Source organism: Mustela putorius, unplaced genomic scaffold (assembly GCF_011764305.1).
Source record: "Mustela putorius furo isolate JIRA1106 unplaced genomic scaffold, ASM1176430v1.1 tig00537243_pilon_pilon_pilon, whole genome shotgun sequence".
Classification (NCBI taxonomy): domain Eukaryota; kingdom Metazoa; phylum Chordata; class Mammalia; order Carnivora; family Mustelidae; genus Mustela; species Mustela putorius.
In genome coordinates, this window is record NW_025422382.1 from 1,873,781 (window position 1) to 1,901,689 (window position 27,909).

Sequence of the window (27,909 nt, forward strand, 5' to 3'; positions counted from 1 at the left end):
AGGGGGAAATGGGAAAGGGAGAAGCAGACTTACTGCTGAGCAGGGAGCCCAATGTGGGGCTCGATCCCAGGACCCTGGGATCATAAACTGAGCCAAAGGCAGGTGCTTAATGATGGAATCACCCAGGTGCCCCAAGGGTCCTTTCTTTTTTCTTTTTGATAAGTTCTGGCCAGGGGATTAATCAATCTTATTAATTCTTTCAAAGAACCAGCTCTTAGTTTCATTGATTTGTTCTACTGTTCTTTTGGTTTCTACTTCATTGATTTCTGCTCTGATGTTTATTGTTTCTCTTCTGCTGGATTTAGGCTTTATTTGCTGTTCTTTCTCTAGCTCCTTTACGGGTAAGGTTAGCTTGTGTATTTGAGATTTTTTTTCATTTTTTGAGAGAGGCTTGTATTGCAATTTATTTCCTTCAGGACTGACTTTGCTGTGTTCCAAAGATTTTGAACAGTTGCATTTTCATTAGTTTCCGTGAATTTTTTAAATTCTTTAATTTCCTGATTAACCCATTCATTCATTAGTAGGATGCTCTTTAACAAACTCCATGTGTTTGAGTTCCTTCCAAATTTCCTCTTGTGATTGAGTTCAAGTTTCAAAGCATTGTGGTCTGAATATATGTAGGGAATAATCCCAGTCTTTGGGTTTTGGTTGAGAATCGATTTGTGACCTAGTATGTGATTTAGTCTGGAGGAAGTTCCATGTGCACTGGAGAAGAATGTGTATTCTGTTGAAAAGCCCAGAGTCTTCACTGGAGACATAGTTTTACATTGTCATGAATGCGACACATATTTTAAATAGTATTTCTTAAAGTAAAAAGTCTTATTTTATATAATATGTGTCCTTTGACTAAAATTCATCTTTGTGCAGTGAACCACTGCTCACAAATAATTTCTGTCTTGTTCATCTAACACACAAAATTTGGGCTAAATTCATTTCCTCCAAGAAACAAGCATCCTCCTGTGCAAATCATGACACTAGCCATGTTGTATTAAATGTACTGTTTTATGTCAACCTCCCTGAGCTTTGCATACTCAATCTTTATATCTGCAGTGCCTCCCACATAACTTAGTGCAAGATAAATGCTCAATAAACATTTTTGGTATTAGCTGGAACTGGGTTACCCTTACCTCCAGGTTTCTGTTAATGTACAAACACTCTTGGAACAGGTAGCACATTACATCAGACTCACCCTAACACTTGCAGAATCAGGTCACATGATGTCTGCCGTCTTTAATTTTTACCTGACTTAAAAAATTTAAATATACCTTGCCATTGAACTCTTTTCTATTTCTTTTCAGCCAGTTTTTTTCTTTTCTGAGGTCCACTTATAGTTTATGCACATTCTTAATAGTTAAAGGATTAAAAAATGTATTCAAAATTCACATGATTTGAATACAGATGTAATTTAAACTATAAATACAAAATTTTAAAATTATTTCCATGTGTGTTTTCCAATATGGTTCACATATGGTTGGCAGAAAGTTACTTTCTTCTAAGATATTTAAAAATATTTATTAAGATGAGGACAAAATGCAATTATCATCTCATATACATTTTTAGGTAAATCATTTGAATAAACAAAAATCATTGCATTAGAACTCATAAATCTAAATTTCAAAAATAAAACTATTGATAAGTCTGGAATTCAGTAGATAACTGGTTGGCAAGGAGTTTGAGGCTTCATGTATATTACATCTAGAACTACACATAACTTTGAGAGTAATATGAATCATTTAGTATTCAAAATATTCCCCAGCCAGCAAGTGCACCTGTTTTGCCTGTTGCATTGATTCATGAGTGCCCTCCAATGCATAAATTGAAACCAATGAAAATGGGTGCTTATTAAAACTTTAAAATAATATTTTGTTGTGAAATGACCTATTACATTTATGCCATCCAGGGAAAGAATCTGGTGAGTTAGGTCACCCTTTCTCTTACTTGAATGCATCCATAGCTTGAATTCCTCCCTGTACTCCAAAGCAGTATCTATTTCTGTCATCAGCAATGGCAGTCTGTAAACTGGACATAGTCAGTCACCTTTTTTTTTTTTTTTCAGGATATAAAACAAAAGATGGTCCAAAGGTGTTTCTGTGGGGTTTACAAGGTGTTAATTATAAGAACAGGTGGTGTTAGTCACAAGAGCAGATGTTTTGGGTTCTGGCTTACTCTGCCCACACCAAGTGTGAGATCCCAAGTGACAGAGGAATCCACAATCTATTTAATTTTTGAGTTTCTATTTGTGATGAGTAGAGCCCTTTTGGTGTATGGGTCTTAGGGCAAGGTTCTTCTCCTGTCTAGGTTTCAAGGTAGTATTGAATTAAATCCTTACCTACGAGTATATCAAATAAATGTCTTACCCTTAAGATGTAGAGGGATACTATTCATGTGAGGAGAGGGATAGGAGAGAACTCACGTTAAAAGAAAGAATGAAGGGAATAAATTTGGAGGGAGCTGAAGCAAAGTATCACCTCGCTTATAATTTTGTTCCTGAGTTTAGTCTACAAGTATTATTTATTCTTGTTTCTGTGTATATATGTGTGTTTCTCTCTTTTCTACAAGTTGTCTTAAGTTAATCATTGTTTAGATATTTTGAAAATGTTTGATTTGGGGCTGTGTTCCCTCTTGTGTTTATCATTGGGATTGAAGTCCCTCTATAGTGAGGTTTTGGAAAGCAAGGATGTCCTCAATTTGTTTGTAACAATTCAATTGCTTCAATTGGTATTTTCAGTCTGGAATGTAAAGTAAAGGATGTTTCTACCATAAATCAAAGCCCTTGGCTTAAAAAAAGATCCATAGACCTCAACCAGAACTTAAATGAGGACACTTAAATGTCAATATAGTCTGGGATATTTGGGCTTTGCTTATGTCTATACTTATGGCTGGAATTGGCAAAGATATTAATATTGGGGGTAGGCGAGGAGCAGAGATAAACATGTTCAGTAGTATTATTACTTGTCTCTGTTTCCCAGTACTATATATCCAGATTAGATTAAAACAAAACAAAACAAAACAAAACAAAAAACAAACAAAAAAACGGTTTTAAGCTACACTTTCTAAGCTAGAGAGAAGAAAATGTCACATTTTAGGAAATCCTGCTAAAGAAATGTCAAAAAAAGCCACAGGGTACAAAATAATCTTAGTTTGATTCATGTTTTATCCATGCTTAGAGTTTTAATTCTTTCTGGAATTTTGTTTGCAATAAGCTTAAAGTAGTCAAAATATGAAAGCTTGCAAACAAACAGAAAATTTTTGGTGTGTTACCACTCTAGACATCAGAATTCTTACCTTTTTCATGAAGGCGCATTAGAACATTCAAGTTACTACTCATTACTAGTTGATCTATTCTACATGGCATCTGTGGTACTTTTGGATTTTGTAAAATTTCAAGTCTGTCTTTGACAGTTCCCTTTGCTTTTACCTCAAATATACGATTCTCTTCCTTTTTAAAATACTACTATTAACAGTAGATTGGAATACAGCAGCATTGTTGGCAAACCAAACTTCATTAAATGTTCGATTTTATCTATTACAGAACATGAGAAGCAGCGGTTATGCAAGAGCACCGATTATATGAATTTGCATTTCAAAGTGAAATGGTTTTATAATGAGTATGTGCGGGAGCTTCCTGCCTTCAAGGATGCCGTTCCTGAATACTCTTTGTAAGTGGTGATTTTCACCCTCAAGTTCTCAATTCATAGTCCTGTAAAAATTATACCTGAATTATGCTGTCTTAAAAATCTCTTTTCATAGTCTTTGCTTGAATGCAGACATTTCTATTATAAAATTAATATTAAATGATTTGTGTTTCTTTGGGACCATATTTAATTGAATTGTTTTCATTTTTCAACTACGCCTTCCTCAGATATTCAACTCAAAGAAAAAGAAATGCAAAACAGGATATGGCTTCCACGATAAGGTTATCTTCTGTGAAAGTGTTCAAACTCAGATTTTATTGGGAAAATGAGGGTATTTGTATGCTGAGCTTTAGAATCAGATTTTGTCTTTAATTCAAAGAAATACCTTAGGTATTAGTATTTCTAAAATAGAAGTTCTAAATAAACAGGTAACATTTTTCATAAACATACCTGTATCAGATACATTTCTAAGTATACAGACTTGTAATACTCTGCATCTGATACTTTCCAGAATTCTATTTAACTCTGTTGAGGAGGGTCTTCTGCACACCAGGCACTGAGCCAAGTGCTGTAGGACAGTAGTGAATAAGATAAAGACCTCACCCTGAAAGAAGCTTGTACTTGATGAGAGACTGATAAGTATAAAAATCACGATAAACCAAGGCACAATTAAATAAGTACTAATTCAAAGAGGACAAGCAAAGTGCAATGGGTTCTCAAAGAATAGAGATATTACCCCTATTTGGAGGAATCTACATAATCTTTATGGATGGGGTAACATTGATGTAGGTTTTGAAAAGTAGGTCAGTTGATGGCAAGAAAAGCATTTAGATTGAAAGGAAAATTAAGGGCATTATTAAGCGAGTAGGAATATATGGGCTATTGTCCATGGGAAATGTCATTATATATGTTTACAAAATGAGTAGGTAGAAAAAGTAGTTTTGAACTAGATTATTGTAAGTAAATGCTTTGAAGCTTGTGCCGTAATCACGAGGCCTTGTGGGCATCGGGAGAGGCAATGACTGGGCAACAGGAAAGAGATTTGGAAGATAGTGAATAATGTAACGATGAGATTAGAACTTCCCTTTATGACTTTCCCGTAGAAGTTTATAAGATACTGTGGGTTACTGGGACAAGTTAAAATCTATATACATTGGAGTGATTGTAGTAAGAACATATAGGATGAGTATGTGTGGGAGAGAGATTTCAAAGATAGAGTTTACATCATTTGTCAGCTAAGACATATGAAGATGAAAGAAATAGGGAAGAATTGCAGATGAATTATATGTGCCTAAGCAGCTGGTGATACTGACTTGGAATAGGGAAGTAAAAAGACGATGCCATTAGCCAGAGACCTCTGCTTTGACTCTGTCTAAACTAACTACACTACTAAAATCAGACTGACATGACCACTGAACACCGGCATAAAAGCTGAATAAAATTAAACAGCATCAGAGAGCAATCAAGGCAACCAGGAAGTGAGAAACTACTGTCCCTGAGAAAAGAGAAGTGCATTGAAGTGAATCCTGTATTTGCTGCCGGTTTTTTTTCCCCCTCTGTCCTGTCCTCCCTGCTCCTATGAATTTGCTAATTTGCAATGACATTTTTACAATGTCATTGTGACCGAACAGAGAATAGTAACCCAGCTTATAGCAATGTCCATGGGGTAGAGAATTAAACGTTGGTGTTTAGGACTAGGAAGGTTGTTTGGACCTGTAGGACCAAACTCCCAGAGAAATGCAAACCACAGAAAAGTAAGCATTGTTCCTTGCACACAGTTTTCTCCCTGAGGTATTTTCTCATTCTTTATCTGCTCAGGTATTGGGACTGAGGCAGAAATCAGCAGGTATAGAAAGAAGGCACTGAGAAATTAAAATTTAAGTAGAGACTTGAGCATCCTCACAATGCTAGGGAGATAAAAGTTAGTGAAGATTTCCTAAGAAACAAGACTTCCCAGACTTTCAGGTAAGATCCCCGAGCGCTCTGCCCTAGAAATAAGAGCTAGAAATAGCCCAGCCTAAAACTCAGCCTTGTCTACTTTATGACTCTCTCCCTGCAAATATAAGGAAAAATTTAGATTTTTCTCTGGAGGAAATGACCAAAGTTTCCATATTTTTTCCATAGACCATGTATAATATTCAACAAAAAAAATTAAAGACTGCTAGGCAACAGGACCAAATGAATAAGATTCAAGAGAAAATAGATATTAACTTACCAGATATAGACTTTGATCTAAACTTCAAAATGTGAGAAAACTTCCACAGAAAAATAGGATCTATAAGAAGAATAAAATAAAAACTACAGAAATGAAAAGGGATGAAATTAAGAATAAATTAGTATTAAATGGTCTATATAAATTATTACTATACAAATTAGTAATAAATGGGCTTAATAGCAGATTATACATAGCAGAAGAGTGGATAAAAGAAATGGAAGAAAGAAATATAGAAGAGAGAAACACACAAGGGACATATGGGATAAATTGTAAAGGTCTAATATGCAAAGAATTGAGTCCCAGAGAAGGAAAAGAGAGAAGGAGTAGTACAAGAGCAATGTTTAATAAGATAGTAGATGTGTATTTTGCAAAATGGTTGGAAAACATGGAGCTATAGCTGAGGAATTTCTATAAATCCTAGGCAGGATATTCAAATGCAAGGAAAACTACTGGTCATTACATCATACAAAGTTGCTTAAAACCAGAAAAGCATAAAAAAATCTTCCCATTTATTGGAGTCAAGGAAGGTAAGATACTTTACCTTCAAAGGAGCTGTAATAATACTCATGGATGATTGTTCAGTTGGAGGGACTGAAACCAGAGTACACTACAATATGTTTTAAGCGCTGAAAGAAAACAGCTAACAACTTCGAATTCTATAAGCATCAAAAATATCCTTCTAAAACAAGGTGCAATAAGTATATTTATATAACTGAGAAGCTAAAAGAACCCATTTCCAATAGACCTTCACCAAAATATATAAACCAGGCTTAAGGTAGAAGGAAAATGACTGAAGATAAAAATGCAGGAATGCATTAGATCATAAAAAGCATTAGAATAGATAAGCAAAAAAGGACACTTAAAAATACATCAACTATTTAAAATAAAAAATCTATAGAAGAAAATATACATAGATTTAAAATACAAGACAACAGTAGCATAAAAAGGTAGAAGAGCAGTAAATGGAGTTAATATGGTATAAGATCCTTGAATTGTTTAGAAAGTGTAAAATACTCAATTTAAAAATCCTCTAATATGTAATGGGTGGGTGTTATAATTTACAGTGTAACCCCGTAAGTACTATGCACCCATAAAACAATAGGGTGAAGGGAGAGTACAACGAACATATCTAAGGAAAGGAGAAAGGAAAGGAGATTGCAAAAAATAAAGAGAGGGCAGGAAATTTAGGAGGGATGGGGAAGCAAGATGACATTTTAAAAATTGTTATTTATCAGAAAATTAAGTGTAATCATTAAACATAAACAGATTAAGGTTCTAGTCGACAAATATCATCCTACAGATAAAATAGTAAATCCCAAACTATCACTTATAATTGATTCACCTAAAACGTAAGCATCTAGACAGGTTAAGTAAAAGAATGAAAACAATAATTGAGATCAAATTTTCATGGCTATACTAATATTAAAAAAATAGAATTCAAAATAAGAAATATAACAAAACAATTTTGAGAGAGAAATATTTCATGATTGAAGGAGCAATTCAAAAAACATCAGTTATAAATGTATGTCATAACATGTAAACAAAATATATAAAGCAAAAATTGTCAGAAAAGGAAAAATCATCAACTCAGCAATTCTACTTGGAGATTACAGCAACTCAAGAAACAGACAAAGTCAGTTAAAATATAGAAGTTTCAGGGCACCTAGATGGCTCAGTGGGTTAGGCCTCTGCCTTTGGCTCTGCCTATCAGCTCAGGTCATGGTCTCAGGGTGCTGGGATCGAGCCCTGCATCGGGAGTCTTTGCACCGCGAGGAGCCTGCTTCCCCCCGTCTCTCAGTCAGCTGCTCTGCCTACTTGTGATCTCTCTCTCTGTGTTAAATAAATACATAAAATCTTTAAAAAAAAAATAGAAGTTTTAAAACATGAATAATACACTTAAAGATATTTATCTATCTGTATCTGGTCACATACAGGTTTCACAGTTTTCCATGGGAATTATTTACACACACACACACATCTCTATCTACAACTGATGACCACCAGTGACAAAACACAGGTTATTATCACATGCACATGGTGCATTTACCAAAACAGACTCTTCGCAGGTCTAATGTATTTTAAAAGAATGAAATATATACTGTATAGTGTTGGACCACTGTGGAATTAAGCCAGATATCAACTCCAAGAAGGTAACTAGAAAATGACCAGATACCCAAATTAAGCAGAACTCTCTAAAACCTGAGTACAAAAGAAATTAGTGTAAATTATGAAATATTTTGAACTAGGTGATAGTGAAATATGGCATGTTGAAACTTGTGGATTACAGCCAAAATAGGAAATAGAAGAAAGTGTGTATCTTCTAATTCTATAGAGACAAAAAGGGAGAAAGGTATAAAATCAATAGTGTAAGACTAATTTAAAAAACAAATTCAGTCAAAAGAAAATAAAAGGAAAAAATGATCAATAAGACCTGGAACAAAATAAATTTTAAAATAGAAAAAATTACACAGCCAAAAGTTTGTTTTTGAAAAACATGATAAAAATAAAAAATGGAGGAAAAAAGGAAAAGCAGATATCACAAATTACCATTGCCAGAAAAGGACATCACTAAAGATCCAAAAATATAAAACATAGCAAGACATTATTTTTGTCAGTACATTTAAAAGTTAGGCAAAAATGTACCAATTATCCTCAACTACTCAAACCTATTGAGAATATGACATACAATTAAAGAACAATTTCTCTCTGAAAATATATTTTAAAAGTAAAATAAAATAAAATATTAGCCAATAGAATCCAGCCGTTTATAAGAAGAATAATATAACATGACCAAAGGGTATTTATTTCTGAAATATAAAACTAGTTTAACATTTTAAAAGCAATGAATACAATTCACCACATTCAAGGAATGGAAGAGAAAATCCCTACAGTCATTACACTAGGCACAGAACAATAATTTAATAAAATACAATATCAATTTATTATAACAATCTCTTAGAAGTTAAGAATAGAATGGAACTATCTTAATCTAATAAAAGACAATTCTTTCTTTTTTTCTTTTTTTAAGATTTTATTTATTTATTTGACAGACAGAGATCACAAGTAGGCAGAGAGGCAGGCAGAGAGAGAGGAGGGGAAGCAGGCTCCCCGCTGAGCAGAGAACCTGATGCAGGGTTTGATCCCAGGAGCCTGGGATCATGACCTGAGCTGAAGGCAGAGGCTTTAACCCAGTGAACCACCCAGGTGCCCCAAAGACACACTCTTTCAAAAAAGAAACAACAATAAAACCAGTATGCCTCTTTTTAAATTGAAATGTAGTTAGCATAAAATATTATTTTAGTTTCAGGAGTACAACATAATCATTCAGCATTTACAAACATTATAAACTGATCACCACCATACATCTAGCTACTATCTGTCACCATACAAAATTATTATAATATCAATTTCCTATACTATCCATTGTATCTCCATGCCTTATTTATTTCATAACTGAAAGTTTGTATCTTTAATTCCCCTTACTCTATTTTACCCATCCCTTTGCTCTCCTAGCCCCTAGCAACCACCTGTTTTCTCTCTGTATCAGTGAATCTGTTTATGTTTTGCATGGGTTTTTGTTTTGTTTTGTTTTGTTTTTTTTGTTTGTTTGTTTTAGATTCCATACGTAAGTGAAATCATATGCATCTTTCACTGACTTATTTCACTTAGTGTAATATCCTCTAGCTCTACTCAGGTTGTCACAAATGGCAAGAATGCATTTTTTTATGGTTGAGTAATATTCCATTGTATATCTGTACCACAGCTTTATCCTTTCATCTATTGTAAGATGGACACTTAGATTGTTTCCATATCTTGGCTACTATAACCAATGGTGTAATGAATATATAATGCTATATATGTCTTTTTGAATTACTGTTTTCATTTTCTTAGGTGAATTCCCAGAAGTGGAATTACTGGATCATATGATATTTCTGTTTTTAATTTTTTGAGGAACCACCATAAATTTTTCCATAATGGCTGCACAATTTTGAATTTCCACCAACAGTTCATGAGGATTCCCTTCTTCACATCCTCAACAATACTTGTTATTTCTTGTTTTGTTTTTTATATAGTCATTCTTTCAACTGTGAAGCAATATCTTGTGCTTTTGGTTTGCATATCACTGATGATAAGTGAACTTGAGCATCTTTTGGTGTGTCTGTTGGCCATTTGTATGTCTTCTTTACAGCAGTATCTATTAAGGTCTTCTGCCTAATTTTTAAATGGATATGTTTACATAGAGTTTGCTGAATTTTTTTATGTTTCAGGCATTGACTGCTTATGGGTCATATCATTTGTAAATATTTTTTCCATTCAGTATGTTACCTTTTGTTTTGTTGATGGTTTTCTTTGTTGTGCAAAATGTTTTTAGTATGGTGTAGTCCCAGGTGTTTATTTTTGCTTTTGTTGCCCTTGCTTGAGGAGATGAATCCACACACACAAAAATACATATATATATATATATAAAATATATATAATATATATAATATAATATATATAAAAATATATATATAAATATATATACACACATACATATAAATATATATAACATATATACACACACATATGTATATATGTATACACACACACGTATAGCTAAGATGCCCAAGAGCTCATGTATATGATTTCTTCTAGGAATTTTATGGTTTCAAGTCTTACATTTAAGTCTAATATATTTTCAGTTTATTTTTGTGTGTGTCTATAATGTTTTTTTCTAGAGAAAGTACATCATCTGCAAATAATGACAGTTTTACTTCTTTTCCAATTTGGATATCTTTGATTTCTTTTTCTCATCTGATTGCTGTGGCTAGGATTTCCAATAGTGAATAGAAAACAAGTGCCAAGACTGGGCATCCTTGTGTAGTTCCTAGTCTGAAAGGAAAAAACCCTCAATTTTTCACCATTAAGTATGATATTAGCCATGGGTTTGTTATATATGGCCTTTATTACGTTGACACATATTCTCTGTATACTTATTTTTTGAGAGTTGTTATCATAAGTAGATGTGGAATTTTATCAAATGTTTTTTATGCATCTATTGATATGATTATTTGATTTTTTTCTTTCTTTTTTGGCTGTTGCTAATGTGGTACTACATTGATTTATTTGTAGATAATGAACCATCCTTTCATCCCTGGAATAAATCCTACTTGATCACAACATATGATCCTTTTAATGTATTTTTAAATTCAGTTTGCTAATACTCTGTTGAGGACTTTTGCCTCTATGTTCATTTGGGATATTGACCTGTAACTGTATTATTTTATCTTTGTCTAATTTTGGCATCAGAGTAACACTGAGAATATAGAATGAGTTTGGAGCATTCCTTCTTTAATTTTTGGTATAGTTTGAGAATAGGTATTAACTCCTCTTTAAATATTTGTACAGGGGCGCCTGGGTGGCTCAGTCCTTTAGCATCTGCCTTTGGCTCAGGTACTGGGATTGATCCCCACATCGGGCTTCCTGCTCGGCAGGAAGCCTGCTTCTCCCTCTCCCATTCCCCCTACTTGTGTTCCCTCTCTCGGGGTCTCTTTCTTTGTTAAATAAATAAGATCTTTAAAAAAAAAATTTTTTTTTTTTTTTTGGTAGAATTTGGCAGTGAAGCCATCTGGTCCTGGGCTTTTCTTCTTTGGGGAGTTTTTTAAATTTATTATTATTATTGATTGAATTTTATTGCTAATAATTGGTCTACTCATATTTCCAATTTTCTCTTGAGTCAGTCTTAGAAGATCATGTATTTCTGGGAATTTATCCATTTCTTCCCATTTGTTGGTACATAATTAGTTTTTAAATGATCCTTTGTACTTCTGTGGCACAAGTTGTAACTTTTTTTTTTCATTTCTGATTTTATTTATTTGGGCCTCTTTTTTTTTTTTCTTCATAGCTAAAGATTTACCAATTTCGTTTATGTTTGCAAAGAACTACTCTTAGTTTCATTATTTCTATTGTTTTTGTGGTCTCTATCTTATTTATTTTTGCTCTTTATTATTCCCTTTCTTCTACTAACCCTGATCTTTGTTCTTTTTTCTTTTCTTTTAGTATAAGATTAGATTTTTTTTTTCTTGTTTCTTGAGGTAGGCCTGTATCACTATTCACCTCTCTTCTAAAACTGTGTTTTCTGCATCCCATAGATTTTGGACTCTTTGTTTCCATTTTCATTTATCTCAAGGATTTTTCTTTGTTTCTTTGATTACTTCACTGACTTACTGGTTTATAATGGTGTCGTTCAGTTTTCACATGTTTGTGTTTTGTCCACTTTTCTTTTTGTAATTGGTTTCTAGTTTCATGCCATTGTGGTCAGAAAAGATGCTTGATGTGATTTTAGTCTTTTTTAACTTACCGAGACTTGTTTTGTAGCCCAACATGTGGTGTATACTGAAAAATGTTCTATGTGTTCTTAAAAAGAATGGGTATTCTTCTGCTTTCGGATGGAGTGTTGTGTACACATTAAGTCCATTTGGTCTACTGTGTTGTTCAAGGCCAATGTTTCCTTACTGATTTTCTCCCTATATGATCATTCTATTGTTTAGAGTGTTAAAGTCCCCTACTATTGCTGTATTACCATGAATTTCTCCCTTGTCTAGTAACATTTCTTTTATGTATTTAGGAGTTCCTATGTTGGGCACATAGATATTTACAAGTGTTATATCCCTTTGTTGGATTGAACCCTTTATCATAATGTAATGCCCCATTCTGTCTCTTGTTACATCCTTTCTTTTAAAGTCTATTTTGTCTGATATAAGTATTGCTACGACAGCCTTCTTTTTGTTTCTATTTGCAAGGAATAGATTTTTCCATCCCTTCACTTTTAGTTTGTCTGTCTTTAGGTCTGAAGTGAATCTATCATAGCATATATAGAAGTCTTGTTTTTGTTTTTGTTTTTTGTCTGCTTAGCCACCCTATATCTTTTGATTTAATCTATTTACATTTAAGGTAACCCTTGATAGATATGTACTTCTTACCATTTTATGATTATTTTCTTTTTCAACCATTTTATGGTTGCTTTTGTAGTTTTTTTGTTGTTGTTTTTTGTTTTTCTGTTTCTTTCTCTCTTACTCTCTTCTCATGGGATTTGGTGACATTCCTTAGTGTTATGTTTGTATTTCTTTCTCTTTAATTTTTGTGTATCTGTTATAAGTATTTGGGCTGTGGTTATCACAAAGTTCATATGTATTATCCTGAATGTCCATTCTACCTTAAGTTGTTTTGGTTCGGCATGTTCCAAAAGCACTAAATTTTTACTCTTCCCCTATTTTTTTGTTTTTGCTGTCATATTTTACATGTAAGTATTTTGTGTGTCCTTTGACCAATTATTGTAGTTCTAGATGATTTTACTGTTGTCTTTCAACCTTCATACTAGCTGTGTTGATGGTTGAAGCACTACCTTTACTATGTATTCACCTCTACCACTGAGATTTTTTTATTATTATTTTTTGTTTTGTTTTTTAGCTATGGCCTTTTCTTTTATGTTTAAAGAAGTTCCTTTCACATTTCTTGGAAGGCCAGTTTGTTGTTGATGAACTCCTTTCACTCTTGCTTTCCTGGAAAATTCTTTATGCTTCCTTCAATTCTGAGTGATAATTTTGCCAGGGAGATTATTATTGGTTGTCCTTGTTTTTCTTTCAGCATTTTGAATATATTGTGCCACTATTTCTGGCCTGTAAATCTTCTGCTGAAAAATCAGCTAATAGTCTTATTGAGGTTTACTTGTACATAAATAATTGTTTTCTCTTGCTCCTTTAAGAATCTCTCTTTATCTTTAACTGTGGACACTTGGATTATAATGTGTCTTGGTGTGGGTCTCTTTAGATTCATCTTTTTGGAGATTCTGTGTGATTCCTGGACTTGGATGTCTGCTTCCTTCACCAGTTTAGGGATATTTTTAGCCATTATTTCTGCAAATTGGTTTTCTGTCCCATTTTCTATCTTCTATTTCTGGGACCACTACACAATGAATGTTAGTATGCTTGAGGTCCTAGAGGGCCCTTAAATTATCCTTATTTTTTACTTATTTTTAAAGATAGATAGATTTATTTATTTATTTAAGAGAGAGAAAGAGAGAGCATGAGCAGGGGGAGGAGTAGAGAGAGAGGGCGGGAGAGAACCTCAAGTAGACTACAAACTGAGCACAGAGCCTGATATGGGGCTTGATCTCACAACCCTGAGATCATGATCTGAGTCGAAACCAAGTATCAGATGCTTACTCAACTGAGCCACCCAAGTGCCCCAACTATCCTCATTTTTTAATTCCTTTTTATTTTTGCTGTCCAGTTTGGGTGATTTCCACTAGCTTGTCTTCCAGATTGCTGATCCATTCTGCTGCATTATCTAATGTTCTATTGATTTTCTGTAGTACAGTTTTCATTTCAGTTATTGTAGTCTTCAGTTATGATTGGTTCTTTTTAATATTTTCTGTCCTTGTTGAACTTCTCATGGCATTTATTCATTCTTCTCCTGGGTTTAGTAGACATCTTTACAACCATTACTTTGAACTATTTATCTGGTAAGTCACTTCATTTCACTTAGTTCTTTTGTGGGGGGGGGTTATCTTGTTCTTTCTGTCATATTTTTTGACATATTGTTCTGTCTTCTCGTTATGCTTCTTTGTGTTTAGATCAGCTAATTCTCCTGGTCTTCAAGGAGGAGCTTTAATGTGGAAGGTGTGCTATGGGACCCAGTATCATAAATTTCCCTGGTCTCCTGCCATCTGTCCCAGGGGTGTCTTCTGTGTGGTTCATATGCACCCTCCTGTTATGGCTGGAGGTTGTTGTTGTTGGGTTTTTAGTGCATAATTGCTTGTGTGGGGGCCTGTCCCCTGGCACAAATGTCTGCTAGGCCCCACTACAACTGCTATGGGCATGCTGGTAAGTGGAGCTTGACCCTGACCTATATGGCTGAGGGACCAGACTATAACTGCTTTAGGGGTGCAAGTGTGCAGTGTTGGCCCTGGTGTGACTAGTTGCAAAGGTCAACTAGTGGATGACTGTGATTGAGTGGAGTTTCTGTTTTCTGCTGCTTTCTGGCTCTCCTGGATATGGGTGTTCATCTTCCCGGTGCAGGTTCTCTGAGCTTTGGAGCCTTAGACTTCCTTATTCTTCAGGAAAGGCCTCTATACCAGTGGATCTCACTGTAGGTACTGGTCCTGACCGGACCACCTCTCCTTGTCTTAACTGTCTCCATGTGACATTTTATTTATATCTTTAGTTGTAAAAAATGTGTTCTATTAATCTTTACTTCATTCTCTGAGATGGTTCTATATGCAATTGTAGATTTTGGTGTGTTGGTGTGAGGATAGAAGCTCAGGATCTTCCTACTCTGCCATCTTATCTCCTCTCTAAACATTATGCTTATGAATAAAACTTTGAAAGCTTCTGCCTGAAATCAGGAATGAGACTGACATCTGATGACATCACCTTTAACAGGTCATGATCCCAGGGGCCTATGCAATCCCACATCAGGCTCCTTGGTAGCAAGAGTATAATGATTATAAAAGTATATGTTGATGTTGTTAATATTTGTCTATGACATAATAGTACATCTTTAAAAAAAAAAAAAAAAAAAAAAAAGAAACTGCCTGAAATCAGGATGAGACTATCTGAGACATCACCTTTATTTAAAAAGAAGGCCTATGGGTACAATTTGTAGAAAAGTATAATGATTATAAAAGTATATGTTGATGTTGTTAATATTTGTCTATGACATAATAGTACATCTAGAAAACCCAAAAGAAACTATAGGATAACTAATAGAATATAAAAAGTGGCTCCTGGGTGGGTTTGTAGGTTAAGTGTCTGACTCTTGATTTTGGCTCAGGTCATGATCTCAGGGTAGTGACATCAAGCCCTGGGTAGAGCTCCATGATGAGCTTGAAGCCTGCTTAAGATTCTCTCTTTGCCCCTCCCCTCATGCTCATACACTCTTTCTCTCTCAAAAAAAAAAGTGATTATAATAAGTCTATATAAAATCTAATTAAATTTCTATATAGTAGCCACAACCTGTTAGAAAATTACATATTAAACAATACCATTTAAATAGCATTAAAACCACGAGAAACAAATGGTGATGAAAGATGTGCAAGCCCTCTACTCTGACAACTATAAAATGTTACTAAGAGAAATTTAAGATGAACTGAAATAAAAGTGTTCCTAAAAAGATGCATTATTGTAATGAGAGTAATGCTTCCCCCATCGACTTAGAGATTTAATGCAATCCCGTAAAAATTTCAGCAGGTATTTTTGTGCAAATTGACAGATTCACTCAAAAAATGTATAAAGAAATACAGAAGACTAAGAATCACGAAGGCAGTGTGGAAGAGGAAGGAAAAAAAACCCTAGAGAGCTGTTATCAGTTATCAAGACTTATTAAAAGGGTGTGGTGTTAGTTCATGACAAAGAGACCGATAGGACAAACTCGTCTGGAGACAAACCCATATATGCCATTGCCTAATTTATACCCAAGATGGCAATTCAAGGCAATGGGGAAAAGAATGGTTTTCTGAATAAGAGGTGTTATGCAATTATACCTCCACATGAAAAAAAAAAAAGAACTCTGAACCTTTGACTGTTCACAAAACACAACTGCAGGTGGATTGTACATCATAACAAGCCAGAGATGGGCACCCAGGATCAGTTACAGGAAACAAGTAGGTATGGATGAAAGGAAGCCCATCAGTAAAGTACTAAAAGGTGAGAGAATGGCACGATAGGGGACAGCACACAAGATGTACATTGTATATGACTTTGAATTGTGAAGGACACTGTGTGTAGGAATTAGGAACTAAGTATATTTAAAGTACCACGGGAGGAGCCAAGAAAGAGATAGACATTGAAAGTAAATAAACAGGGATGTGTTTGATGAAGTAAAAGCTAACAGTCTCTGAGAAAACAGAAGTGCAAAACAGGGCATAAAAAGAAATTTTTGGTCCTGAATTACTCTCATTTAAGAAAAGAGCAATATTCAGTGTTAATTATGTGCAAGTGATATCTTTTATGGTATGTGACATTATTAATTTCTCTAGGTGGTTTGAGCCTTTTGTCATGCAGTGGCTGGATGAAAATGAAGATGTGTCAATGGAGTTTCTTCATGGAGCACTAGGAAGAGACAAAAAAGACGGAGTGAGTTTAAATTACTTTAAGACTGCTTATTGTCAAGATTCATTCACGTGACTCATTTTTAAGATAATGGGAATTGTTAGGCTCGTTGTTATTATTTAAGGTTTATTTTAATCCTCTAATGATCAAAATAAGTGTAAAACACAACTATAAAAGGCTGGTAGGAACCTTAGGGAATTGTTTAAATTAAAAAAAGAAAATCAATCCCCCTTTTGCTCCACGATTCTTTTACCTCCTAAATTGCAGTTTAAAATTTCAGTAGGGTTATACAAACTTCCTTGTCCTGAAACCTTTCCAGGATTTTAAGATTGGGAGCAGACACCCTCCAAACCCCTCTGGAACAACTTAAGTGTTGAGCCACAATATCTTTCTAAACCATTCTCATATCTATGGGGAACGAGAAATAAAAAGAACCAGTCCCTCAGTATCGCAATGGAGAAACCAATTAATAGCAGCCTGCCCCGTGATACGAGTTCTAATACATTTTCCAGAAAAGGACATGAATGATTTTGAAATGGGTAAGTATCTTATTAAATAGGAAAAGAAGGCGTGTGAAATGAAGGCACATGATACAGGAGACCAAGTTATTTATGTAAAGTGATTCGCCTCTGGCCACACTCCCTCTAATGTGCTTATTGGGATGGTCTCATCTGGTTTCTTCTTCTCTCCCCTCAGTTCCAGCAGACATCGGATCATGCCCTCTTCTCTTGTTCTGTGGTTGATGTCTTCACCCAGCTTAATCAGAGCTTCGAGATTATTAAGAAACTGGAATGCCCTAATCCTGAAGCATTATCTCACTTAATGAGAAGATTTGCGAAGGTTGGTTAAAGAGAACGAATGCTTTCTTTTCTGAGACTGTGGGATGTTATTTTCTTGCACAGAACCTGAAGGATGTTGCAGTTTGTAGTCTTCTCTGGCTCTAGTACCCCGATTTCATTTCTAATTCTAGTACCTATTGGTTTGGTTTCCAGGTTTGTCATCTGACTTTCTTTCTGTCCCTTCTTGTTTCTTTTTTTTTTTTTTTTCTCTCTCTCTCTCTCTTTTTAAGATTTGATTTGTTTATTTGACAAAGAGACAGAGAGAGCACAGGCAAGCAGAGTGGCAGGGTGAGACAGAGGGAGAAGCAGGCTCCCTACTGAGCAGAGAGCCCGATGTGGGACTGGATCCCAGGACCCTGGGATCACGACCTGAGCTGAAGGCAGCTGCTTAACCGACTGAGCCACCCAGGCGTTCCTGTCCTTCTTGTTTCTTAAAATGGATTTATTATTCTTTAAAAATCTATTTGTCATTCACATTAGTGACTCAGTCATTTGTAACTGAAGAGACTGTGAGGAATGGCAAAATTATTTATTTTAGTTATAGTGCTTCTTAGCTGAAAGTACGCCTTGGCATTTCATATTTAAGTTGCAAGTATTCTTAACACACAGTGTACTACAGTGAAAAGTATATTAGACTTGGAATCATGAAAATGATTTCAAATCAGCCATTAACTACAGTATGAGTCTGAATAGTTTGTTTCATTTTTTTAAAGATTTTTTTATTATTATTTATTTGTCAGAGAAAGGCAGAAAATACAAGCAAGGGAAGTGGCAGACAGAGGGAGAAGCAGGCTCCCCAGTGAGCAGGGAGCCCAATGTGGGATTAAGTCCCAGGACCCCGGGATCATGACCTGAGCTGAAGGCAGAGCCCAACCTACTGAGCCATCCTGGTGCCCCCCAGTTCATTTCATTTTTTATTATTTTTTTATTTTTTATAAACATATAATGTATTTTTATCCCCAGGGGTACAGGTCTATGAATCGCCAGGTTTACACACTTCACAGCACTCACCAAAGCACATACCCTCCCCAATGTCCATAACCCCACCCCTCTCTCCCAACCCCCCTCCCCCCAGCAACCCTCAGTTTGTTTTGTGAGATTAAGAGTCACTTATGGTTTGTCTCCCTCCCGATCCCATCTTGTTTCATTTATTCTTCTCCTACCCCCTTAACCCCCCATGTTGCATCTCCACTTCCTCATATCAGGGAGATAGTATGATAGTTGTCTTTCTCCGATTGACTTATTTCACTAAGCATGATACCCTCTAGTTCCACACTTCATTTTTATAAAATGTAGTTTTCTTAGATGACAGACTAAGTGGGAAAGTGAAGATGGGTCTAAATCTTGCAGAATGTTGCTGTCCAGATTATGAAGTTTAAAGTTAATCTTAACTGAACAACCCAAGTAACACTGCCATGTGGGGAATTTTAAGCAGGGTAGTGACATGACAGAGAGTGATGTAGGGGAATGACCTACGTGGTGCTATGTCTGACTGCCCTTCAGTTTGGATGATAGACAGAGGTCTCCACTGTTCATCCAACAAGCGTTTACTTGTTACCTCACTTGAGCACTTTACGAGTCACTTTGAGAGACGAAGCCATGAATAAGCAATATCTCTGGCCACAAAAAAATCTTATAATGTGAGTGCCAAATCTATGGTAAAGTCAAATGCTATAGTCAGGGCATCTCAGAGGTTAAAAGACCATATGTGTGTGTGTGTGTGTATGTATGCTTTCTTATATATACGTATATATGTGTATATGTATATATATTGTATTTATATTTTATATATAAATATATATGTATTTATATACATATAAATACATAAAATATATATGTATATATGTTTTCTTTTATATATATTTTATTTATAATAAAATATTCATAATAATAATAAATATAATATGTATTAAATATATATAAATATAAAAAATATTTATAAATATTTATAAATATAAAATAAATATTTATTTATATTTATAAAACATATGTTTTCTTTTATATATATTTTATTTTAATATATTTATATATAATATATAAATATTATAATACATTTAAAATTATATATTATATATAAATACTATAACTATATATAAATATAAATTTTATATATAAATATTATAAAAGATATATAAATATATAAATATTTATATATAAATATATAAAATAAAATATATATGTATATACATTTATATTTAAATATTTATAAATATATACCTTTGACATGTTAAAAAATAAGAAAATACCAAAACTCAGTTAACTTGTAAAATATTTAAAGTGTATTACTCTTCTTGGAAAAGTACTTTTTGACAGCTTGGGAGAGGTTTGAGACCCAGGTTTTAGCAGATTTGGTTTCTCCTCAGGCTTCCCACCTTGGCTTAGGGATGGCAACCTTCCTACTGGATTTTCACATGGTTCTTCCTCTTGTGTGTACGCTCCCCTGGTATTTCTCTGCATGCCCAAATTTACTTTTCTTATAAAGACACTAGTTAGTTTCCTCAGGTAGGCACTTCAAGGGGATCTGGGATCATTCCGGGGAGGAAGCCCTGAACTGTTAGAAGCTGTTAACTGTTTTGATCAAGTCTTTCTGTGAGAGAGAGAGAGAGCACAAGCAGGGGAGAGGGAGAAGCAGACCACGGGCTGAGCAGGGAGCCCAATGCAGGGTTCTGTTCCCAGGACTCTCGGATCATGATCTGAGCTTAAGCCACAGGCTTAACCAACTGAGCCACCCAGGTGGCCCAGTTTTGTTCAAGTCTTGATAGGCTAAGGTTGAGGCCTGACTGAGAGACACCTGGAGGTAGCCTGGCCAGAGTTTGGTCAAGGAGAGAGTCTTTGTCACCCTCCTCCATTCTGTGACTCAGGTTCTTCCCTGACAAGTATGAGAGATCTCAAAGAAAAGAAAGCGTAGGATTAGTACAGAGCTGATGGAATTGTACCATTGGACATTTAGGTCCTCTTTATAAGGAGTCTGGAAGAACAGGCAAAGTGGAAACATCTTTAGTAGAAAACTGGGATCCTTGTATCAGAATATTGAAATCACATAATTTAAAAAAATCAAAAGTCTGAAAAGAAAATGAGAAGCCTATGAAGGCCTTTAGGTAAGTAAGCTATCAGCCTAAACCATATTATATTATTTATTTACCATCAAGTAACCATCAAGTATTGTTAACATTTGAACTCTAGTCTTTATAAGTTAATTAGATAGACAAAAGTAACCTCCTGCTTTTAAAGATAACAGGTAAAAATCCTTTACTTTTTGATCCTTTCCAGAGGGGCCTTTCTTGGTAGCCACTGATTTCAGTTTCCCAGTGTGGTAAAACCTGCAGGTAAGCTCTGCAGGAGAATTATTCTGGGGAAAAAAAAAAAAAAAATCACTGTCTTTTCTTGACAAGCAGCCGCATTTTGGGTGACTGCCAAGAGAAGAATGAAATGGGGTCATTAGGGATACTGTTGAAAAAAGTATGTCACATACTATTCTTGGAACTCTGTGGGACTCATGGAAGCAGAGTCGTATGGAGCATTTAATAATCTCAGAGTTAATATATTTAGTGACATACTATTAAGTGGTGCACAATATTAGAAAAGTAACTAGAATTCACCCTCAGAGTAGTCAGGAAGCAGGTTATGTAAGGTGGAGGTGTGGAAGCGGGGAGAGAGAGCAGGAGGAAGAGGGCTCGCGGGCTCACGCTGCTGGGCTCCAGACCACCCTCCCCTCCTTCGTACCTTTGACCTTTCTGTAGCTGTGAGGTTGCTCGCAGCCACGTGTAAACAAGTGGGCTACACGAAAGTGTAAAGCAGTAGGAGGTCACAAAGAGGGTTATGTTAGAATCCACACGGGGAAATGCCTTCTTTGAAGCGAGGAGAAAAGAACTAGGCTCCTTGTGTCACTGACTAAATGTGAATTTTTATTGGCACCATAAAAAATTTTTTTAGGGGCGCCTGGGTGGCTCAGTGGGTTAAAGCCTCTGCCTTTGGCTCAGGTCATGATCTCAGGGTCCTGGGATCGAGTCCCACATGGGGCTCTCTGCTCAGCGGGGAGTCTGCTTCCTCCTCTCTCTCTCTGCCTGCCTCTCTGCCTACTTGTGATCTCTGTCTGTCAGATAAATAAATAAAAATCTTAAAAAAATTTTTTTAAACACCTAAAATATTCTTAATCCATGTAAATTCAATACTACCAATTATCATTCCATGGAAATCATGTAAGGAAAAAAGCCCCATTTACTGGGAAAGCAGAAATTGGTAATTTTCATTGAAAGATAAATTCTATTGGAATGATTTTTAAAAATCATAAAAATGAAGATAGGACTTTGTGGTTAATATAATTAGCTATTTCACAGTAGCTTCAGACTGTTAGAATGCGTTTTGTTTCATCATTTGGGACCTTTGGTCTTGAAAACCCTATCCTTTTTGGAATTGGGATCCTTGTATCAGAATATTGAAATCACATTCTCTTCCTAGGACTTATATTGATTTAAACTATCTCTCAGAGAAAAGACATAATTAATGATATCTGCAAACAGTTAGGAAGATTTGGCATTGTAAAATGGTGCTTGAAAGGATAATTTGTCCTTACTAAAGCATATATAAGACTCAATAAACCAATCAAGTGCTTCACATTTCATAGCTGTGACGAGAGGCGAAGAATGTGCACAGGCCATGGATATTTCTATGGCTTTACTGCTTCTCTCTCTCTCTTATTTATTTATTTATTTATTTATTCATTCATTCATTTATTTATTTATTTTTTGAGTGCTCAGGGACACTGGAGATACAATGCTGAATGAGATGCATGTCTTTCTTGTTCTTTGGGAGCGCAATCCTAATTTTCTAAAGTAATGATGATAATTAATTGAACATTGCTATGTGCTAATAATCTCTTAATTATTCTTCACTACAACCCCGTGACCATAGTACTGTGATTTTTCCTAATTATTCAAATGATGAAATAAGTTTAGAAATTTAAGTAACTCAAACAAGCACCCAACCAGAAATGGCAGGGTTCGTGAAATGCTTTTAACCACTAAGCCATACTACCTTCCCAGTCTGGTGTCATCACGAATCAACTGGTGAGTTGGAGAGCAGAATCTCAACATTTCTTTTTATGCTCTGGGCCAAGCCTAGGCAGTCGGGGGGGCGGATTCTGCGTTATGCTGCGTGTGTTAAAATGCAGTGCTAGAAAGCACCGATGTGACTTTCTAATGTCACTGAACAGATACTACATCTCTTGTCTTCCCTGCGTTGCTCTAATACTAAACGCCCCCTGAAAAGATGGATTTTGAACGAGGGTTCTTAATTGCAAGAGTCATACCCTAGAGGGACCGACTGGTGGTGTTGACAAGATATTTAGCCCACTTCTAACACATGCCATTAGTTCAGGAGATCCTACTAACTGACTGACAGCTACCCCCTCAGTGACAGAACTAGCTGCCATCTAATGGGAGCAGAGTGAGGATGGAGATATTTTAGTCCTCCTGCTTGATCTGTAAAAGCAGAGCATCCCTGGCTTCACCGTAATCCTGTTAGAATGTCACTATTTAATCTGGAGTTCTTTGAATGACAGTTCCTTTGTGCACCCATAAAAGAATCATCCATACTTCATGACTCTCTCTCCATGTAAACTCTACTTTCTTTCAGAACATGATGCAAACAGCTTCTGTTAGGCTCTTGCCTCTCGCTCTATGCTGCCCTATTTCTGAAGCCCAAAAGTCCCACAGAGAGAAGTCATTATTAGTCAAGTCCACGTACTCTGGAAGAAGTTCTGTCTTCCAGGCTTTGCTAGGTACCCCTTCCATCAACAGATTCTCTCTGAAGAGTTATCCTCCACCTTGCTATGCATTCAGTAGGACTGAGATTTTCAAACTTTAGCTTGCATCAGAATCATCTTGGGGGCTTCTTAACGCACACCAGAATTGCTGACTCAGTAACCCAGGAGAGGACCAGAGATCTGGAACTTCCACAAGTTCCTAAGTGATGCTTATGAGGCAGCAAGAGATGTGTCTTAGGTCAGTATGTCTCAAGTAACTTCTTACTGACATTAAAGAAATAACGTCTGAAATGGTTTTACTTCATTGAATAAATTAGAGTGAAATTGGAGTTGCCCCTAAAATGTGTGTGTGAGCACTTTTATCAAGTGTACTTTGTACATTAGTAAAGAAATGGATGTTCTCGTTGCCAGTGTATCCACAACTCTCACAGGCACAAGACTTTACACTATATCCTACATGGCTGAGCTCTCCTCCTCAGCCCACAACTCATCCCGGATTGCTAACAACCATCGGTGTTTGTAGGCTAGTGGATGTGAGATCCTAGGATCATTTCCTTGTCCCCACGAGGGAACTGAGCAGACCAGGATTTTCTTGCAGAGTCAGGTGCTGGGCTGTGGGAGATACCTTGACAATAATCAGAAATGAGTGTCTGGATTCTGCTCTCCACACTTTCTCTGGAGCTAGTTAGAATCTCTGAGTCACAACACGCTCCTCGAGTCTGATTTGTCTTCCTTTTTGTTTCTACCACATAATGAAATGTTTCTAAAGAGTTTACACTGTCATTAGAACCTGTACGTTGAAAGCAGTACTTCTATGTATGAGTGAATTGGTACTTCACAGGTAAGTTCCAAAGTGAATTTCAGTATTGTATCTGAAGGGATTTGAACAGCTGCATTTGGACGATACTTCAGTCTGATCAGCCATCTGTTTTTCTAGACTTACTGCTTGATAAGATTTTATATTTTCCATGCCAACTTTCTATTTAAACTGATGCATATTACCATGATACTTTGTACTTCCACAAAATATCAATTTTCTTTCTCCATTTTATCCCTATTTCCAGGTGTTCACCATGATCTTAAATGCCCATAAAACAAGTTCATAGTTCTGTTTGGTGAATTCAGGCTTGTCGAGTAAGAGATTAAGCTAAAGGAGAGATGTTTAGAGTGTCTCCTGAATTGACCTGAGCCACAAAGAAAATTCAGATGAATACGTCATACAAAAAAGGAAACAAGTTTTTTGTCCTTGGTTTTCTGTGAAAAGAGATAATCTTTATCTATAGTTAGTGTTGCTTTCTCTCTTCTAAGAAAACCATGTCCGCATTTGGTTTGTGATCATTCAAGCTATATAAGTAAAACTGGTAGGATACAAATTCATCAATGTATCTTGAAGTAATTGAAATAGAATTTAACTAACACATGTATTTGTTTTTTCCTTATTTTGCATAACTAGTGGAACAGAGGGCATCCTTCAGCTCACAAATAGTTATTAAATGGAGAAGGTAAATGCAAAATTAGGATGAAGAGGACAGAACAAAGGCAAAAATTAGGCAACATTTTTAGGAAATAATGCACCAATAACTAATTGAGTAAATTAAAGGTAAATGTATTGAAATAGTGTGATACAACAAAAGTCTTCAGAGGTGGTCTTTGATATTAATAAGGTTCCTTATCATAGGAAATTACTGAAAATATTCATTACTAAGGGGCATGTACAGGAATGCTCTGACAACACTTATAATTGTATAAGGTATTTAGGAACATTGTAGACAGTTGCGAAAATTACCACAACAGTTTTGGCATGCTAAATGTATGTGTGGTAGGGATGAGAGAGGGGTATAGGAACTGGAAACCAAGAGGAAGGAGTCAAAGAAAAGTTCAGTTATTAAGGAGGGGACAAAAAGAGCATTCGGGTCACTAGGTAGTAAGCATCCAAGCATAAAATCATGTCTCTTCTGCCTACTTAGTAAAGTTAGAAATAAAGAATTTCAGGATGGAGCAGATTATGTTAAAATGGAATGAATTAATAAGCTCATGTAGAATACCTTTCACATGTACTCAGAAATATTACAAATTGTTATCTAAGCATGGTAGTTTGAGATCCTTTTTTTGGCAAGGGTATACATTTAATCACTGCATCTGTCCCCTCTCTTAGCTGAAAAAGACGTGAAAAGTTTGCGTGGATAGCATTAAGCTGGCTAGTGCGTGTATAACTGGATACATTTAACCAGGTACATTTCCTGCTTTTCCTCTAGACTATCAATAAAGTACTGCTTCAGTATGCTGCAATCCTATCAAGTGACTTCAGTTCATATTGTGATAAGGAAAATGTGGTAAGTAAACCTGTGTCTGCTTTGAGACATTTTTTAAAAAACAAATCCATTTTTTTAAAAAACAAATGAGTAATCAAGAGATTTTTTTTTCTTTCTTTCTGTTTTCAAGGGTGATAGGGAATAGGGATCTCAAGAAATTGTTTGAATACTTCTCTGGGAGTCCTGCCTGATCTGGCTACAGTATAGCAATCAGGGGAAGGTTGAGAGCATCTCAATGCCAAGCCAACTTGTGGTTTTCCATGGCAATAGGGAGAAGACTCACATAAACAATTAAAAACCCACATAATCATGAAACAATGAAGCAGAGAACTAGGAATTAAAAACTTGTTTATGTTGATACCAGTCACATAGTTTGGACACTGGTACAATTTAATTGAGTACAATTTTTCTTTCAGCTTTCAAATAAATTGAGAAAGATAGTTCGTGTAAGAAGTAATGCTGGTTTCTCCTCTAAATCATTAACTTAGCCTTTTCTTTTCTAGATGATTAAGAAAATCTTGGAACACTGGAAAAAAATTAAATTAACAAAATGAAAGAAAATCTTTATAAAATTGAAACCAGCACTGCAACTTAATAAAAGGCACCAAGAGATAAACTAAAGCAAGATAAACTTAAGTGATATAGAGTATAATCAGTGGTAGTCTGTGGTAGAAAGTGAAATCTTTCCTATTCACCAAATGTCATTTTAGGAGAATTATATTGGTAACATTATAGTAAATTTTTTTAAAACACAAAAAAAATTTTAAAGAGGATTTTTAAAGAGGAAAATCAGTTTTGTTTTGTTTTGTTTTGTTTTTTAAAACAGGATTTTAAGGGAGGAATATCAGTTTTTTCCTCCTCAAAAAATTAGTTCCCACTATCAGGCAAGTCTAAAAGAGAATTCTTGGTGAAACTTCATTGACCTCTGGCTGACAGCTCATTAATATAAGTCAGTCTTAATGGTTCTCGAGGGTCCCAGAAGATGCTTCTTTCTCTAAAATTAATATGCTGCCCAGAAATTTTATTAAAACTCACAGATATCTCAGCAGTGATTTCTAACTGCCTATTGGTTTATACTCTAAGAGATAAGACAGGATATTTATTTACTGAAACTGTATATTTGCAATTAAATTCATAATACATTTGAAAAGTAATATGTTGAAAATTGAAACAGTGCCAGATAATTTCAGGAAAAATTCTGATTATATCAGGATAGCCAACTTGAAAATTTTAAAAGGTAGCTATGAATTACCAGGGATAGTTCTTGTCATTCAGAAAAGAAAAACAACCTTAAAGACAGCAGACTTTTCGCTGTATTATGAGTTAACATTCTGTAGTTTATTTTTTAAAACATGGGAGAAGAATCATATATCAATGTTTATTATTCTTTGTATTTTTCTGTATGTTTTATGCTTTTAAAATCAAGTATTTATAAAGAAAGAAAACACCCTTGCAAATATTACAACACAGGAACTTTTCCTCAGTGCTTTTCTTTCCTAGTTCCTGATACGTTAATGAGTCCTAGACTCTCATTCAAATACCAAGCATCATTTCAGTATCTCCATGAAAGAATAGCAATAGCTTAGTGTATGCTTTCAGCTGAGATAAATTGAAGAAATTCTCTTGTAGATTCGTGCATGTACATATAACTATTTCTTTCAGTATCAAGAACATTAAAATTATTTTTTTCTCAGTATATTTATGGGCATATGCCTATAACATCTGCAAATTGATCTAGAAGCTTTTTTTTTTAAAGATTTTTTTTTTAATTTACTTGAGAGAGAGACAGTGAGAGAGAGCATGAGCGAGGAGAAGGTCAGAGGAGAGAAGCAGACTCCCCATAGAGCTGGGAGCCCGATGCGGGACTTGATCCCGGGACTCCGGGATCATGACCTGAGCCGAAGGCAGTCGTCCAACCAACTGAGCCACCCAGGCGTCCCTTGACCTAAAAACTTTTAAAGAGAGATATCCCCCTTAACATTTGCTTTCCCAGGGTTCAGAATTAAAGATGACAGAATCTCTGTAACAGAATATATATTTTCTCTAGCTGTGAT

The 27,909-nt window shown here is 35.3% G+C and overlaps 1 protein-coding gene across 1 annotated transcript in view; it reads left to right on the top strand.

Annotated features, from left to right (window-relative positions):
• Positions 1-27,909, top strand: part of UNC13C (unc-13 homolog C) — a 568,731-nt gene that overhangs the window by 430,378 nt on the left and 110,444 nt on the right. The window contains exons 21-24 of the mRNA XM_045073496.1: positions 3,533-3,659; positions 16,868-16,964; positions 17,637-17,780; positions 25,799-25,876. Of these exons, the coding sequence (XP_044929431.1) occupies positions 3,533-3,659; positions 16,868-16,964; positions 17,637-17,780; positions 25,799-25,876 (446 nt within the window). The remainder of the gene's footprint in view (positions 1-3,532; positions 3,660-16,867; positions 16,965-17,636; positions 17,781-25,798; positions 25,877-27,909) is intronic.